The sequence below is a fragment of the Oreochromis aureus genome, linkage group 3 (genome assembly GCF_013358895.1).
Source record: "Oreochromis aureus strain Israel breed Guangdong linkage group 3, ZZ_aureus, whole genome shotgun sequence".
NCBI classification, from domain to species: domain Eukaryota; kingdom Metazoa; phylum Chordata; class Actinopteri; order Cichliformes; family Cichlidae; genus Oreochromis; species Oreochromis aureus.
Window position 1 is genome coordinate 48313759 of NC_052944.1, and position 14854 is coordinate 48328612.

Consider the following 14854-nt stretch of genomic DNA (forward strand, 5'->3'; position numbering starts at 1 on the left):
TTTAATAAGGTCATTCAGATTAATACAGCATTACTGACACTTTCAGCATACAAACGCAACAAATTAAAGCAAACAAAACAAAAAACTAAAACATAGAGTGAACCCTTGGGCCTTAAATACAACTTCTCCTCTTATGCCTGATTTATGGTCTGACATGTGTGTCTGTGTCCACAGCTCATTGTGAAAGAGAGATTTGGGAATTCAACCTACTCCGAGGCAATGGAGATGCAGTTGAGCCAAAAAGTCAACAATGGTGCCATTGCTGGCAATCACACAAAACGGAAGGTGTTGGGTTTAGAAAATAATGTGTTACACTGTAAATCAGAAGCGTGATTACATATGGGATAAAGACTAAGGTATCAGTTGAAGTATACCAACAGTTTTAACCACATCTACTGGATCTTGTGTGCATTGTTGTACAGACCGTGTAATGGATTTGCATTCATAGTCGTACCTTGACAGCATTGGTGAACCTGGAGCAGAAGGTGTGGAAGATGCTGAAACAGTCGTCCAGCCTGAAACTGTCTCTGTCCTCGCAGAAAAAGTCGATCAGCTCGCTGCCTTCCCTCTTTAGCTGTTGCCGACTGCCACGGAGTGAGCAGAGGGATGATGTGGCATGCTGAGACACAAACATAAAAACACAAACATGAATAGGCACGAAAGTATTTTTTTAAAGTACACACTTATTTAAAGATTATATAAAACTAAAATACTGCTATGTGTGTTACCTGCAGAAAGCTGTCCAGTTGCTGCAGCAGCTCTGTGTCTCTCTGGATGCTCTCCTCCACTGAGTGTGTTCGAGATGTCAGCAAATGCAGCTCAGCATCCAATGTTTCCAATGAGATCCTACCAAAGGAAGGAAAACATAAATCAATGTAGCCTCATTTCTGCTTCGGTTTTATCAGTTTTGTGTCTGGTGTAATTTAAGGCACAAGTGGAGGACTGAAAGGAAATCAGCAGGGGGCGGTGTTCACTCAGATTCTTTAGATATGTAATAAGATGATGGAAAGAAGGAGTAAAATAAAAAAAATCCCCTCCAAACAGGTTGATGGAGAAATCTAGTGGTGTATATGGACAACTGTAGTATTTAATATGTGAATAATATGAAGTGATGTCTGACCTGGCTGCGGCCTGGATGTGACTCAGCTTGAGAGGAAACTCCAAGAGCTTCTCATCTTTTTTCTGGGCTTCCTATAGAAAAACAAAACAACAAAACATGAGAAAAAATCTAATGTTCATTTGTTTTTGAGCTCCCAAAGGTTTAACATTTAGGTTTTAGAGACATTAAACTCAACATTCATACAGCTCTCACACATCACTCTGTTTAAAGAGCTAAACTAACTGATCCACACAGACAGTGAAACACCAAACGCACACAGATGGACGAGGAGCCAACAGGGCAGAATCACCCCATAAATTTAACGAAGAAATGGAAACCATCTGCAACATCAAAAAATAACCACAAAGACATGTGAAATGGTGCAAAGGGGCAAAAAATATCAAAGATGCTCCATCCATCCAATCATGAGACCCCCTCTTTCCAGCTACCTCCTCTTGCTGATTTTGGTGGTACAGAGGTGCTCTCAATCCACATAAAGAGACCCATTCTCTGCCCCAGGGTCCCGTTCTGGTAGACATTGCATGAAACCATCTTAAAGACATAATCTCATCAGCATGTTTAGGCCTTCTACCAGTAGGACTTGCCTGCAGCTCTATTCTGAGCCCCTCCTGAACTACTGAGCATCTCACTCTCTGAAGCTGAACCAACAACCCGTCAGAATAAACTAATTTCCACCTGTTGTATCTGCAATTTTATTCTGAGGGTTCGAATTTATATCGACTAGTTACTCAACAGCTTCCCCTTCAGCTTCAGGTCTCTCTTCACCACTCAAACCATTTTCTGGTGTACCACGGCCCAAGACGTGGATCTGCTCATTTTCATTGTAACCACTTCACACTGTGCTTCAAACTCCTACTGTCTCAAGAGCTAATTTCATTAATAGATTCATCAAAAAAAGGATTGTATCATCTGCAAAAAGGAGAGACGTGTTTCTGAGACCACCAGATCTGAAAGAGTCGGTACAAAACCAGCAGTGGCGGAGTCCACCACTCTCCAGGAATAAGTATGACTTATTGACTGTAATGTGAACCAAGCTCTGGTTGCAGTTGTCCAGGTACCAAGTAGCCTGTAACAATGGCAAACACCCAAAGCAACACTAGGATGACAACCACATCATAGCATAGATCTTCCCAGGAAACTCTAAAGGTGTGATTCCCCATAAAAATACATCCTGTGGTCTTCCTTCCTAAAAAAAGTGGGGGACCACATCCCCAGCCTACCCATCCGGAAGAAGTGTCCCTGACCTCCTGCCAATGTTTCAGCAGAGTGCCAACCAGCACAGCCGACTACATCCAGAACCTTGAGCAAATTCAGATGAATCTCATTCACCAATGGTGCCTTACAACCAAAGAGCATTTTAACTGTTTTTGTGTCTTCAGCCACACTGGCGTATGAGTAAAAATGAAATGAACAATGATGTTACTCACCAGAGCGACAAAGTGCAGCAGGTTCATGCCTGGTTTGTTAGCTTTGGTGTCAGCCAGAGACAGGAGGGACGACAGCTTGAAGCCTACTGCGTTTCCTGCATAACCTCCCTGCAACGTACATAGAACAGAAATTAAACTCATAGTGGTGAACATTCAAACGCTTGAACAACAGAATCTGAAGCAATAAAACTACATTTCCCACAAAGCAGTTGGTCTCCATAGTCTACCTGATAAGAGAGAGTAGAGACAGCAAGTCTCCAGTTTGACTGTACACCTAACATGTATCGCCCAATTATCTGCTCATTCTGTTAAACATTTATCAATTAAATGAACATAAATACACTTTTTCTGCAATCATTGTGTCATGACAGTCAAATGAGCTCGTGCATTCAGACCCTGAGATTTTAAATGACAGCTTATTTATACAATCTTAGTATCTAACACTAAAATACAACTTCTGCTCAAACTAGCAATCTAAACCGTCAGAAATAAAAGTAGTACCTCAAAAGCAGAGTTTTTGAGGTACTATCAACCTCCGAACAATTTAATACAGACAAACATTTTTAAATGTGCTCTGCTGTGTGAAAAATGACCACACGGCGTCTGCTTGAAACCACTCCTCCTCTTGGAATAAGTCAAGTCCTCATAACCACTCCCACTTCCTGTTTCTGAAAAACACCCAAATCTTTTCCTGTATTGCATCGGTATTAGAGAAACTCACACAGTCACTGACACTGAGAGGAGAAATGGCGCAGAAAGGAGTTCAGCTGGACCGAGAAACCTTCTCTTGTTCCATCTGTTTGGATCTACTGAAGGATCCAGTGACTACAGCCTGTGGACACAGCTACTGCATGAACTGTATTAACACTTTGTGGGACAAAGAGGAAGAGAAGAAGAAAATCCACAGCTGTCCTCAGTGCAGAAAGACTTTCACACCGAGGCCTGTCCTGGTTAAAAACATCATGTTAGCAGCTTATGTGGAGCAGCTGAAGAAGACTGGACTCCAAGCTGCTCCAGCTGATCACTGCTATGCTGGACCTGAAGATGTGGCCTGTGATGTCTGCACTGGGAGGAAGCTGAAAGCCATCAAGTCCTGTTTAGTCTGTCTGGCCTCTTACTGTGAGAAACACATCCAACCTCACTATGAATCTCAAACTTTTAGAAAGCATAAGCTTGTTAAAACTTCTGTGAAGCTCCAGGAGAACATCTGCTCTCGTCATGATGAGGTGATGAAGATTTTCTGTCGTACTGATCAGCAGAGTATCTGTTATCTCTGCACAATGGATGAACATAAAGGCCATGAAACAGTCCCAGCTGCAGCAGAAAGGACTGAGAAGCAGAAGGAGCTCGAGGTGAGACGACTAAACATCCAGCAGAGAATCCAGGAGCGAGAGAAAGATGTGAAGCTGCTTCAACAGGAGGTGGAGGCCATCAATGGCTCTGCTGATAAAGCAGTGGAGGACAGTGAGAAGATGTTCACTGAGCTGATCCGTCTCATCCAGAAAAGAAGCTCTGATGTGAAGCAGCAGGTCAGATCCCAGCAGGAAACTGAAGTGAGTCGAGTCAAAGAGCTTCAGGAGAAGCTGGAGCAGGAGATCGCTGAGCTGAAGAGGAAAGATGGCGAGCTGGAGCAGCTCTCACACACAGAGGATCACAACCAGTTTCTACACAACTACCCCTCACTGTCAGCACTCAGTGAGTCTACACACTCATCCAGCATCAATATTCGTCCTCTGAGGTACTTTGAGGATGTGACAGCAGCTGTGTCAGAGACCAGAGATAAACTACAGGACATTCTGAGAGAGGAATGGACAAACATCTCACTGACAGTCACTGAAGTGGATGTTTTACTGTCACCACCAGAGCCAAAGACCAGAGCTGGATTCTTAAAATATTCACATGAAGTCACACTGGATCCAAACACAGCAAACACACATCTGTTATTATCTGAGGGGAACAGAAAAGCAACATTTATGAAACAACAACAGTCTTATTCTGATCATCCAGACAGATTCACTGTATGGTGTCAGGTCCTGAGTAGAGAGAGTCTGACTGGACGTTGTTACTGGGAGGTGGAGTGGAGAGGGGGAGGAGTTTGTATAGCAGTTGCCTACAAGAATATCAGCAGAGCAGGGGGTGGCGATGAATGTTTTTTTTGGATATAATGACAAATCTTGGGCATTATATTGTGACACAAACAGTTTTCAATTTTTTCACAACAAAGTCCAAACTGTCCTCTCAGGTCCTCCGTCCTCCAGAGTAGGAGTGTACCTGGATCACAGAGCAGGTATTCTGTCTTTCTACAGCGTCTCTGAAACCATGACTCTCCTCCACAGAGTCCAGACCACATTCACTCAGCCGCTCTATGCTGGACTTTTATTTTTTGAGGGTGTCTCTGCAGAATTCATTAAACTGAAATAAATGCCACTGAGGGACAGTTGATTAAAATATGATTTAGTTTTGACTTTCCTTTGGTCTCCATCATTGTTGCTCAGACCACATTGTCACTAATGCCCACTTTGTCGCCTCTGACATGGGACTCATCTCTACACTAGTGTGTGTAGCATCCAGCACTGTTCCATTTACATGTACATACTTCCCTTAGGCAGTATTATTAGAAGTGATAGCATGTGGGCATATTCTCATTATTATGTAGTGAAATGTTGATTTACTTACAAAACAATGTTGGTTAAAATGTCTGTTTTAGTTTGCAGTTTCTTTGGTCTCCACATTTTTGCAGAGCACTCATCGTTGAGCAGTTTCCTGTCAGTCACACTTTACAGATACTATTTTGATATCTTATCATTTATTGTCTAATTAATAACTGACTTTGTTTGAACAAAGAAAATTTTCATTACATTTACATATATTTGTTGTTGTTGTTGAAATCATCAATCAGTTTAAGAAACAGCTTACTTTGGGTTTTTTACATTGATAAATGCAGCTTTTTATGCTCATGAATGAATTTGCAGTTATTTGGGATCTAATTTTCTTTCACCTTTAATTATACCTACATATACATACAGCATGCTCTGATTTTATTAATTAATGTGTAGCTGTGTTGGTCATATCGTTATTTCCGTGCAGTTAAAAATTAATGACTTGATTTAAATATCCTCTTTGGAGGAGGCTTAATTTAGTGCACCAACCTGTTTTATGCATAAAATTTTGTTTAGATCCACAATTTGAACTTTTATTCAGATTCATAAATGGTTTTTTTTAATGATTTTCTTTCATCATTTTCGGTCACTGTTACATTTTGCACGAGTTTCTACATGTTTTCACCAATGGATTCATGTAGGCTCCATACTGTGTATTAGACAACCAACAGTTATGAAATAAAAACAAATCATTTTGAAATATAAAACCTTTAGAAGACACTATATTATTTCCAATCAATTTGTGAGTGATAAATTGTGCATAGTGATACCTTGACTGTAATTAAATGATGGATTTAGCCACCATGCTGTCATTCATGGTTTTGGCCACCAACATGTCAGTTTTTAAAACACGAGCCTATACTTAGATGATAACTTGAAGTCTAAGTTACAGTTAATCTGATGGTTAAAACCGTACATATGAACCTAAATCCATTTGTAGCACACAGTAAACATGTTTAACTCTTATATAAAGTTGAACATTTGAACATGGGAGTTTGTTGGGACTGACTCAATTTTGGAGCCAGCCTCCAGTGACCACTTGACACTCGCATTAATATATGTGAGAGTGTTTTTAAAAAGAGTATATTACGTATAGACTGATTATAATAAGGAAGGGAAGTTTTATGAAAACATTGTTTTGTTTTATTGTCGTCTTAGCATTTCTTTTATAATTTGCACCTCACCTTTTCATCTTGACTCACTCAAAAAGAAAAGTATCCATGCACAGTTTTAGGTTATGTACAGAAACAAGAAATAAGCCAGGATTCTAATATTAAAGGTACTGTAACAGAAATAAAGGGTGTAAACTAAAAAGCCTGTTGTTGCCGCTACTTCCTTCGTGTATTTCTTTTTCTTCTTCCACCATCTATCCACTTTTTTCTCCCTCATCTAATTATTAATTGATGCTGTACATTGTTTTTTTTTCCTACTCACAGCATTAAGGATGTTTCCGGCCTGCAGCACCAGGTGGAGAACAGCATGGAGCTCCTCGCAACACATTAATTCTGGAGGACGGAGACAAAGTAAAAGAGATGATGTCTTTATTTGTGTCAGCACATAAAGGATAAACTAATGCAAAAGCATCACCTGCTGGAAATAACTGTGTGACAAGAGAGTAAAGAGAGAAACAAAACACAGGGAAATGAGGTGAATGCAAACTACAAATACAAAAACCTGTGCAGTAAAGATACAGATAAAATGAGCTTATGATGCTAAAATCCCACTGGGTTTGTATTATCACATGCAGTGTGGAAGGTTAGTTAACAGTTCAGGCAGTTATCAAGTTCACACACACACTGCTAAAAATACTGGAGGTGTTAGTCTGTATTGTGTGGAGGGTGTAAACGAGGAGCAGAAGGCTTTACTGCAGGTATCTCTGCACCAACGACAGACAAAGTGACATTCATTCCAGAATTAGTGTGTTTTATTTCTTTTCATCTTATTATTACTAGCTCACAACAGCTCACTCCTTCACTTAAAGGTGAAAGTACTGATTCTGAGACATGGTAACACAACTGATGCATTAAAGAATCTGCTAAATCTGTGAAAGTGTTTCTAGAAGCTTCTTGGTTATACCTCTGGGCAGTGATTCTGAAGCTAAATGAATCCTTTGAGATCGATTTTATCACTGATGACGACCTCAAACTGAAGCTTATGTTTGGAGTCAAGCAAAGGAAGTTTTCTGGAAGTTTTTAATGTTTTTGATGGATGTGAGTCGGTGTCATTTCTTTGTTGTTCGTTCATTGCCGAGTCGTGAGCGAACACTTGCTTTTAAAAAGAACAAATGTTACACAGAGGTAGGGTTCATCAACAGTAATGAGCTGTAACTATGAACATGCTCAATGCAACTTTTAACACATATTATTTATTGTATATTTGACCACTTTACCTCAGTGCCCTGGATCCCAGTGTCAGGAGTCAAACGTTACTTTTTTAAATGTAAAATTAATTTTAAAAAGTTGGTGAATTTGCTCTAAAATAATTTTTAAAATTCCATTTCCCCTCGAACTTAAAGCTCCACCACCATCGTTGGTGTTCATGACATTCTCTCAGTAATTTCAGTTCATATAACAGAGATAGAAGCACATAAACTCTACCAACCTACTGTAGCACATTTGCTTGTGGTAAGGAATAAAACATAACACGCTCAGTGCTAGATATCGTTTTTTGATATGTGTCGACAGTGAGAGGCAGTAAGTAAGGGAAGAGAATCCAGAGCTGTGGCCTGTGTGAGCTCCCAACAGCGGCTGCACGCAGAGAGCAGCTCATCAGCGCGCCGATGATGCTGCGAGCGTTACCTTTGATGGCAGAGCGGAGGATCTTAATGTCCCGTTTCATGGCCTCACACGCTGCCGGAAAATCCTCCTTTAAGAGCATGGATTCAATGCGGACTGTGTAACTGCAGACAGAGAAATACAGGAGTGAAAATAAATTGATTAATACAGTTTTATTTTGCATCCAAGTTCGTACACATCACAAAATACAGCTAATGCTACTGCTTTACATACTCTCATAGTTACTGTATACCAGCAGCTGGCAATTAGTTTGAACCGTGGGACTATTTCTAGCGTATCTCATTAAGGAGATGTTGTTATTCGTGTGTGGGGGAGCCGCAGCTTGATGTTTTTGAAATGATCTGAAGGCAGATGTCACATTACCAGAGCCCCAGCAGCAGCTACTTACTAACATTTGTTTGTTTTGTTGAGCACAAATTGATACATTAACGGTTATGATTCCTGAGTCACTGTGAGTCAGCACTGTTAACTGTCACAAGGTCATGTTTAATGATACAAAAACATTTTTTCCCCCACTCAGAGCTAGATCTGGTCTTTGTCCAACACTGTTTTACACCAACACATCATGTAAAACTATTTATCTTCAATGTTGAACGTAAACAAGTACTACGAAAATGTACTTTTTTGGTGCAGTATTTCAGTGAATGCTGAAATGTAAAAAAAAAAAAAAAAAAAAAGATCATAAAGGTTTAATTCTAATTTATGAAACATAGTGCAGTGGAAGTTTAATGCAGCATAAAACTGAATAACTCAACAAAAGTTCACAGCTCACCTGGGCACCTGAATCAGCTGGTACATGAAGGAATCAGCCAATGAGAGCTGAGAGACTTCGCCGCGGTGTGCCTTCAGTTTCTTCACCTTCATGCAAAGAGCAAAGAGAAGAACCGGGTAAAAAACAGATCAGTGTGTGTGTGTGTGTGTGTGTGTGTGTGTGTGTGTGTGTGTGTGTGTGTGTGTGTGTGTGTGTGTGTGTGTGTGTGTGTGTGTGTGTGTGTGTGTATATATGTTTAGACATCTTTGTGAGGACAGAAAATTGTCATCCCACTATACTTGTGGGAACCAACAGTCACTTAAGGGGACAAAGTGCCCATCCCCATGAGTTTGAAGGCATTTCTGGGGCTCCAAATGTGGTTTAGGTGTGAGGGTTACAATCAGGTTATGGTTAGCCATTCATCTTTGATGGTTAGAGTTACAGTAGGCGGCTAGGGAAAGCATTAGTCAATTAAATGTCCTTACTAAGACATGAAAACGAGTGTGTGTGTGTCACCTCTTCAGACTCTGGCAGCAGTTTCAGCAGTTCTCTCAGACGCTCCACCCCAAAAGCCTCACTGTTGCCATGGCGGATTTCGTCTACTATGGTTTCATTGGACCTGAAGGAAGAAGATGTTTAAATTTAGTATGAGCAGGGATAAAAAAAAGAAAAAAAAAACCAGTTTGTGCTAAATGAAGAAATAAAACGGCATCAGTAATTCGATCCATTTTTCCTCAGCATTTGAGATTCAGTTACCATCTGCACACGTCGTACAAGGTATACTCAGTCCACTGACAGGTTAAAATGAAAACAAAAAATAAAATAAATAATGTAAGAAACTGAACTGTAAGCTTTTGCTTTTAATTGATAATTTCATCTTCCTTTTTAATGTTAGATATTCATTCAAGAATTGGCCTAACTTTATCTTCAGCTTTTGCTCAGCAGTAAACTCCATAAATAAATACTGTAACAGAAATTTGTAACTTATTGTACTGCTGTTATCTGATAGAAACATTCTTGCACCGTGTTTGCAAAGATGAAACACAGCTGCCAGTGGGCTGTATTCAAGGTCATGAGACACACACACTCCTACAGTGGCAGGTTAAGAATTGTACACACACTCGAGTATAAAGGAGCTGCTACTTTTCTGTTCTGTATCAGCGCTGGTATTAAGACTCTTCATGCTCTGTTGTTCCCTTTGCAAAAAAATTAAATTAACCTGAGAAAGACAGTTTGGTTTTGCTCAGTTTAGTTTTCTATTTTCCCTAAAACACTGTATACAGTATATGTGTCCATACAAATATATCCTATATTCTACTCAAGCAAAGCGTTCATGTAAGAGATCAAGTTTAGTCTTGGCCTGGATCTCAATACTACCTTGGCTGATGGCTTAGCTGATCTCCAACCATCCAGTTGGCTACTGCGTATGTGGGGACTACTTTGGCCGCACATCTGCAAGCCTCTTTGCAACCCACCTCAACCTGGGACTTTCCTTTGATACAATTATTTAATCAGTGTCTTATCTGTTGTACTTCAGTGCATGGTCTTGCTGCTGTGCTTGCTTAGAATGTAGGAAATAATGATTTTCTTTTGATGATGTTGGTCCTCAATCATCAATACCATAAAATAACGCACAGCAAATACACGCTGACAGTGTCAGGAGTCACGTTTTGAGATGCTTAAAGTACTAAAAACTGGTTATTACAGGAAAAAGCATGATAGTCTAAAAGTGGAATTACAGCTTCTGCATTGCAAGAGCTATTTACAGTATTCTACAAAGGTCTGAAACCAACACTGATGTCTTTATGTTTTGCTTCCAAGGGTCCAGACTTTGTGGTAATTTTTAAGGTGATCTTTAACAGATAATGACTGCTTTTTCACTCATTTTCAGTCCAGTACTTGTATCTGACTGTGCTTTTTTTTCCACCCATTTTTGTTAAATCACTTGGAAGATGAAGGGTCATGAAGGAAGGGAACTATGGAGAAAACATTAGGCACAAACCCGTTAGGTCAGAACTACAACAGTGAGTTTTTACAGCTATCTGTAAAACCTGGTGGAGACTCTGTCATGCTTTGAGGCTGCACTGCAGCGAGTGGTGTCGGGGATCTTGTCAAAATTGAAGAAATTATGAACCAAGAATAGTATCATCAGATTTTGGCACAGGCTTCATTTTTCAGAATGACATTGATCCCAAACACAAGCCAGTGGAGTGAAACAACACCTGGATAGAAAAAACACATTAAAACAGTATCAGTCATGGATTGGTCTCCCCAGAGCCAAAACCTCAACATTACTGAAGCAGTGTGAGATCATCTTGACAGAAAAAAGAAAAAAAGAAGAAAAAAAACAAAAAACAGCCAGCATCCCAATAGAGTTTTGAATGTCCTTCAATAATCCCGAAGAACTATTCCTGAAGACTTAAAAGAAAGCTTAAGTTTAAGAGAGTTCAGGCTGTGTTGTAGAACAAAGGTGGTCTTACCAAATATTGATTTTCAAGCTTGTTAGAATGGTACAAACTCTGATTTTGCCTTATATACTGTATTTCCATGTACGTTTTCTCATGTTTTAATGAATCGCTGCACCTTTTTGCCGTTTTCCTAGAAAAGTATAAAGAAATGGGAGGCAGCTCAAAACTTTCGCACAGAAGATGACTGTGTCTTTTATTTCCCACTTCTCCAAACTGTCACTTTGTTGTTGGACGAACTAAAAGTACTTCTGCCTAGATGTTAAAACTGTTGCAAAACTTTCGGCTTCAGTTGAAAGTGAATGATAGATTTTTCGTGGATATTGTGTACCCTGAACATAAAAAGATGTAACCCAGATTCTTCTCTCAGTGATTTCAGGTATAGTTGCTGTACAGTCCTGCTCTCCGTCTCCCACATGCCTGTATGTGCCTCAGTGTGTTTGGTAAGCACTCAGTCTGAACATGGTGACCTGAATGATTCAACACATTAAATACATTCTCTAAGCTTCCCTTGCGGTCACTAAATCCAACTTACTCATCTTATGGAGACTTTCACTTCCCTCCCGATCTGAATATAGAGCTGTAGTAAGGATGTAAAATCATCAGTAAGGTGAAAATGTAAGAAAAGGGAAGAAGAGTTTAGATACAGGAAGTTTTTTCATTCATTGAATTAAATTTATTCCACAGCTTCATTAACAGGTATCTATCACGATATAAATGCATTAACTCTGTCAAGCAGTGCTGCTGTGAGCTAACCATGAATGAGTTACAAGACAACAGCCCATGCAAGACCACCAACAGTCCTACAAAGGACTGAGACATCAGGCTCAAGGACACACAAACAACAAACTCAATGTAACGTTGTCCTTTCTCTGTGACTCTTGGTCATTTTATGCCCTCTTGTAGCCACTGTATGCCTCTTCATCACCATTTTGTATCTCTTTGTGGTTGATTAATCGTTCTCATCAAATTAACTAACCCAATTTCCTTCGGGGTCAACTTTCAGGATCAATAAAGTTTTATTGAATTGAATTGTAACAATTTTGCATTTCTTTGTATTCTCATTTTGTTTCCCTTCGCCACCGTGTTTCTTCTCTTTGCGATCAATTTTAGTTTCTTGGTGTTCATTTTCTCTTTGTGGTTAATGCAAGTTTCCTTGTAGCTATTTTGCAACTTTTTAACCATTTTACACCACTTTATTGCCTCTTTGCACCTCTTTATCCTTAACCTAAGTCCACTTTTAGACATTCTGCTGTTTTTTGTGATCATATTGCATCTCATAGCCACTTTATGCCCCTTTGTCACCAGGTTACCCCATTTTGTGGGCAAATCAAGTTTTCTTATGGTAATTTTTCATCCTGTAGCCATCTTTTCAAGTGGTTTAAGTCTTCTTATTGCCATGTTGCATCTCATAGCAATTTCTCGTCCTATTTTTGCCATTTTGCAACTCTTTTATTGTCAGTTTAAATCATTATGATGGCATATTCTATGACATTGCAGTGCTTTCCTGTCACTTTGTAGCTATTTTTCTTCTGTTCATTATCAATTTAAGTCTTTGTCTAGACAGGATAATTTTATATCCATTAACTTATTATTTTGCATCTTTTTTGTGATCAACATTTGTTTGCTTGTTGCCACTTTGCAACTCTGTGGGGCCATTTTGCTTGCTTCACCTCTTGGGTCCCTTGTTGCATAATCTGTCTGTAGACATCAGCCTTTTTTTCTCTAATCTGACACATGGTCACATGTCTGTAGCGCGTCAGTATTCAGTCGTGTATAACCTGCCCACATCATCATATCTGTTTATCCAACGCCTCAGGATGAGGGTGAGGAAACACGTTACATTACAGCGTCGCAGACACGTGCCAACACCCTTTGTGACGCTCCATCAGCTAATAAAATTCCCATCTCCGTCTGACAGTCGTTTTGTCATAGTCATGCTGTGTCAGACCCACATTATTCTCAACAGAGAGTGACATGACATCGCTGCCTAGATTTAGCATTTATAGTCACAAGCTTCCTTTTCTTCTCTCCTCTGGGAATCAAACCCGTGATCTTTAAAGTACAAGTCTACCTATCATAATTGAATCCACTTCACATTACTTAGAGTCAGAAATTATCACTTGGATGCTCTGATGCTTATCGTGGAATTCAAACAGCGGCAGCAATCAACAACCTTTTAAAATGTGAAAAAAATTAAGAAATAAACACATTTTCCAACTGTCTTTGTTGGGTGAAAAAAAACTGTATCTGTGTGTGTGATCATAGTCTCAAAGTGAGATTATTTACCTCTTGAACTGTTTGAGAAAAATTGCAATGTTCATCCCTCGCTTTGCATCTAGAATGGAGACCTAATACAGAGAGAGAGAGAGAGAGAGGTGAGTAGGTGCCAATCTGAGGTCAAAGCCCTGGTGGAAACACTTCACCTCCATCTCCTATGACTTCAACAAACAGCAGCACACGCAACCCTGCACCAAAAACACACCTCCTGTTTGGTCTCTCTGAATGAGCTGCTGGTTTTCCCTCCCCTGGCGGGCGTTGCCAGGTTTTTTGATTGACCGTCATGTTGGCCAAACAGCTCTTCGACAGTCTGAGCGTCAATCTGGTATTTCTGCTTCACTCGGCCTTGAGTCCACAGGTTGAGCCGTCCCTTTACCTGTGACAAAGATTTCACCAATATAATAGCTGGTTTATCAAGGTGATGAACTTCTCTTCGGACTCGAGCATTTTCAGGGAAGTGCTAAGTCATCATTTAGGTTTGCCAGTGAGCAAAGCAATGTAAAATACATTTATATAAAAAATAATTGTAAAACACTGTGCTTAGACAAATGTAAAGCATGAACTCTACCTGCTCCTCTGGAATCGTTTTCCAGAAAAAACTCCTCACCCTCCTTTTCTTCTTCAACCCACCAGCGGGGTGTCCAAGCTCTGGTAGCAGAGGCGGTAGGGGAGGAGGAGGTGGGGGAGGTGGTGGAGGAATGTCAGGTGATTTCATCTGGTTATCTTCTATGTCAGAATACCTCGATTGATTATAAGGAGGAGAAGGCGTGGACATTGTCACGACAATAGCTATATCCTCTTGTTGGACAGACAAATCTTGGCTCGCATTGGCCTGGGAGACACTGCCCATCACATGCATCCCTGCAGCTGATGGGGCAGTCGAGGACAGGGGAGCTGGCAGGTTTGAAGGTGGACTGTAAGATCAGTGGGCCGATTAACTGACCATTGTGAAGGGTGTAGTTATTAGGATGAAGATGGGTCATCGCATTTGGATCATCGGAGGACACCAAGGTCAGGTTACGAGATCTAAAGATGCTGGTGAGAAAAAGAATGGAGAAAATTAATGTTAACTTTAAGTGAGAGAATTAGCAGAAGCTTGGTACTTTAAATCCATTTTTGACCCACAGGAGGAAACAGAAACAAATTTTGAGTTTACAGTAGAAAACATATTTTACACAGGCAGCAGTTATAGTTCCACGTTAGTTAGAGAAATGCAGTTTTTTGCCCTTCCACTAACGGCCATTTGAGGCTGGTTCCAAGAGGGAGTCCAAGTCCCCACAGACTCTCACATTACATCTTTCAACCGTACAGCACCAATAGCCATGTTTACAGTCTGCTACAAAGAACAGTCTCTAA

General features: G+C 40.2%; 1 protein-coding gene and 1 pseudogene across 2 annotated transcripts in view; one reads left to right on the top strand and one right to left on the bottom strand.

Moving 5' to 3' along the window:
• LOC116332928 (FH2 domain-containing protein 1-like) overlaps nucleotides 1-14854 on the bottom strand; it is a 32968-nt gene that overhangs the window by 4084 nt on the left and 14030 nt on the right. For both annotated transcript variants that reach the window (XM_039610452.1, XM_039610451.1), the window contains exons 2-12: nucleotides 14067-14533; nucleotides 13704-13874; nucleotides 13508-13569; nucleotides 9270-9372; nucleotides 8775-8860; nucleotides 8006-8106; nucleotides 6642-6712; nucleotides 2548-2655; nucleotides 1121-1191; nucleotides 729-846; nucleotides 455-619 (exon numbers count right to left, since the gene is read on the bottom strand). In XM_039610452.1, the coding sequence (XP_039466386.1) occupies nucleotides 455-619; nucleotides 729-846; nucleotides 1121-1191; nucleotides 2548-2655; nucleotides 6642-6712; nucleotides 8006-8106; nucleotides 8775-8860; nucleotides 9270-9372; nucleotides 13508-13569; nucleotides 13704-13874; nucleotides 14067-14357 (1347 nt within the window). In that variant the 5' untranslated portion in view covers nucleotides 14358-14533. The remainder of the gene's footprint in view (nucleotides 1-454; nucleotides 620-728; nucleotides 847-1120; nucleotides 1192-2547; nucleotides 2656-6641; nucleotides 6713-8005; nucleotides 8107-8774; nucleotides 8861-9269; nucleotides 9373-13507; nucleotides 13570-13703; nucleotides 13875-14066; nucleotides 14534-14854) is intronic.
• LOC120439453 lies at nucleotides 2696-6615 on the top strand (annotated as a pseudogene).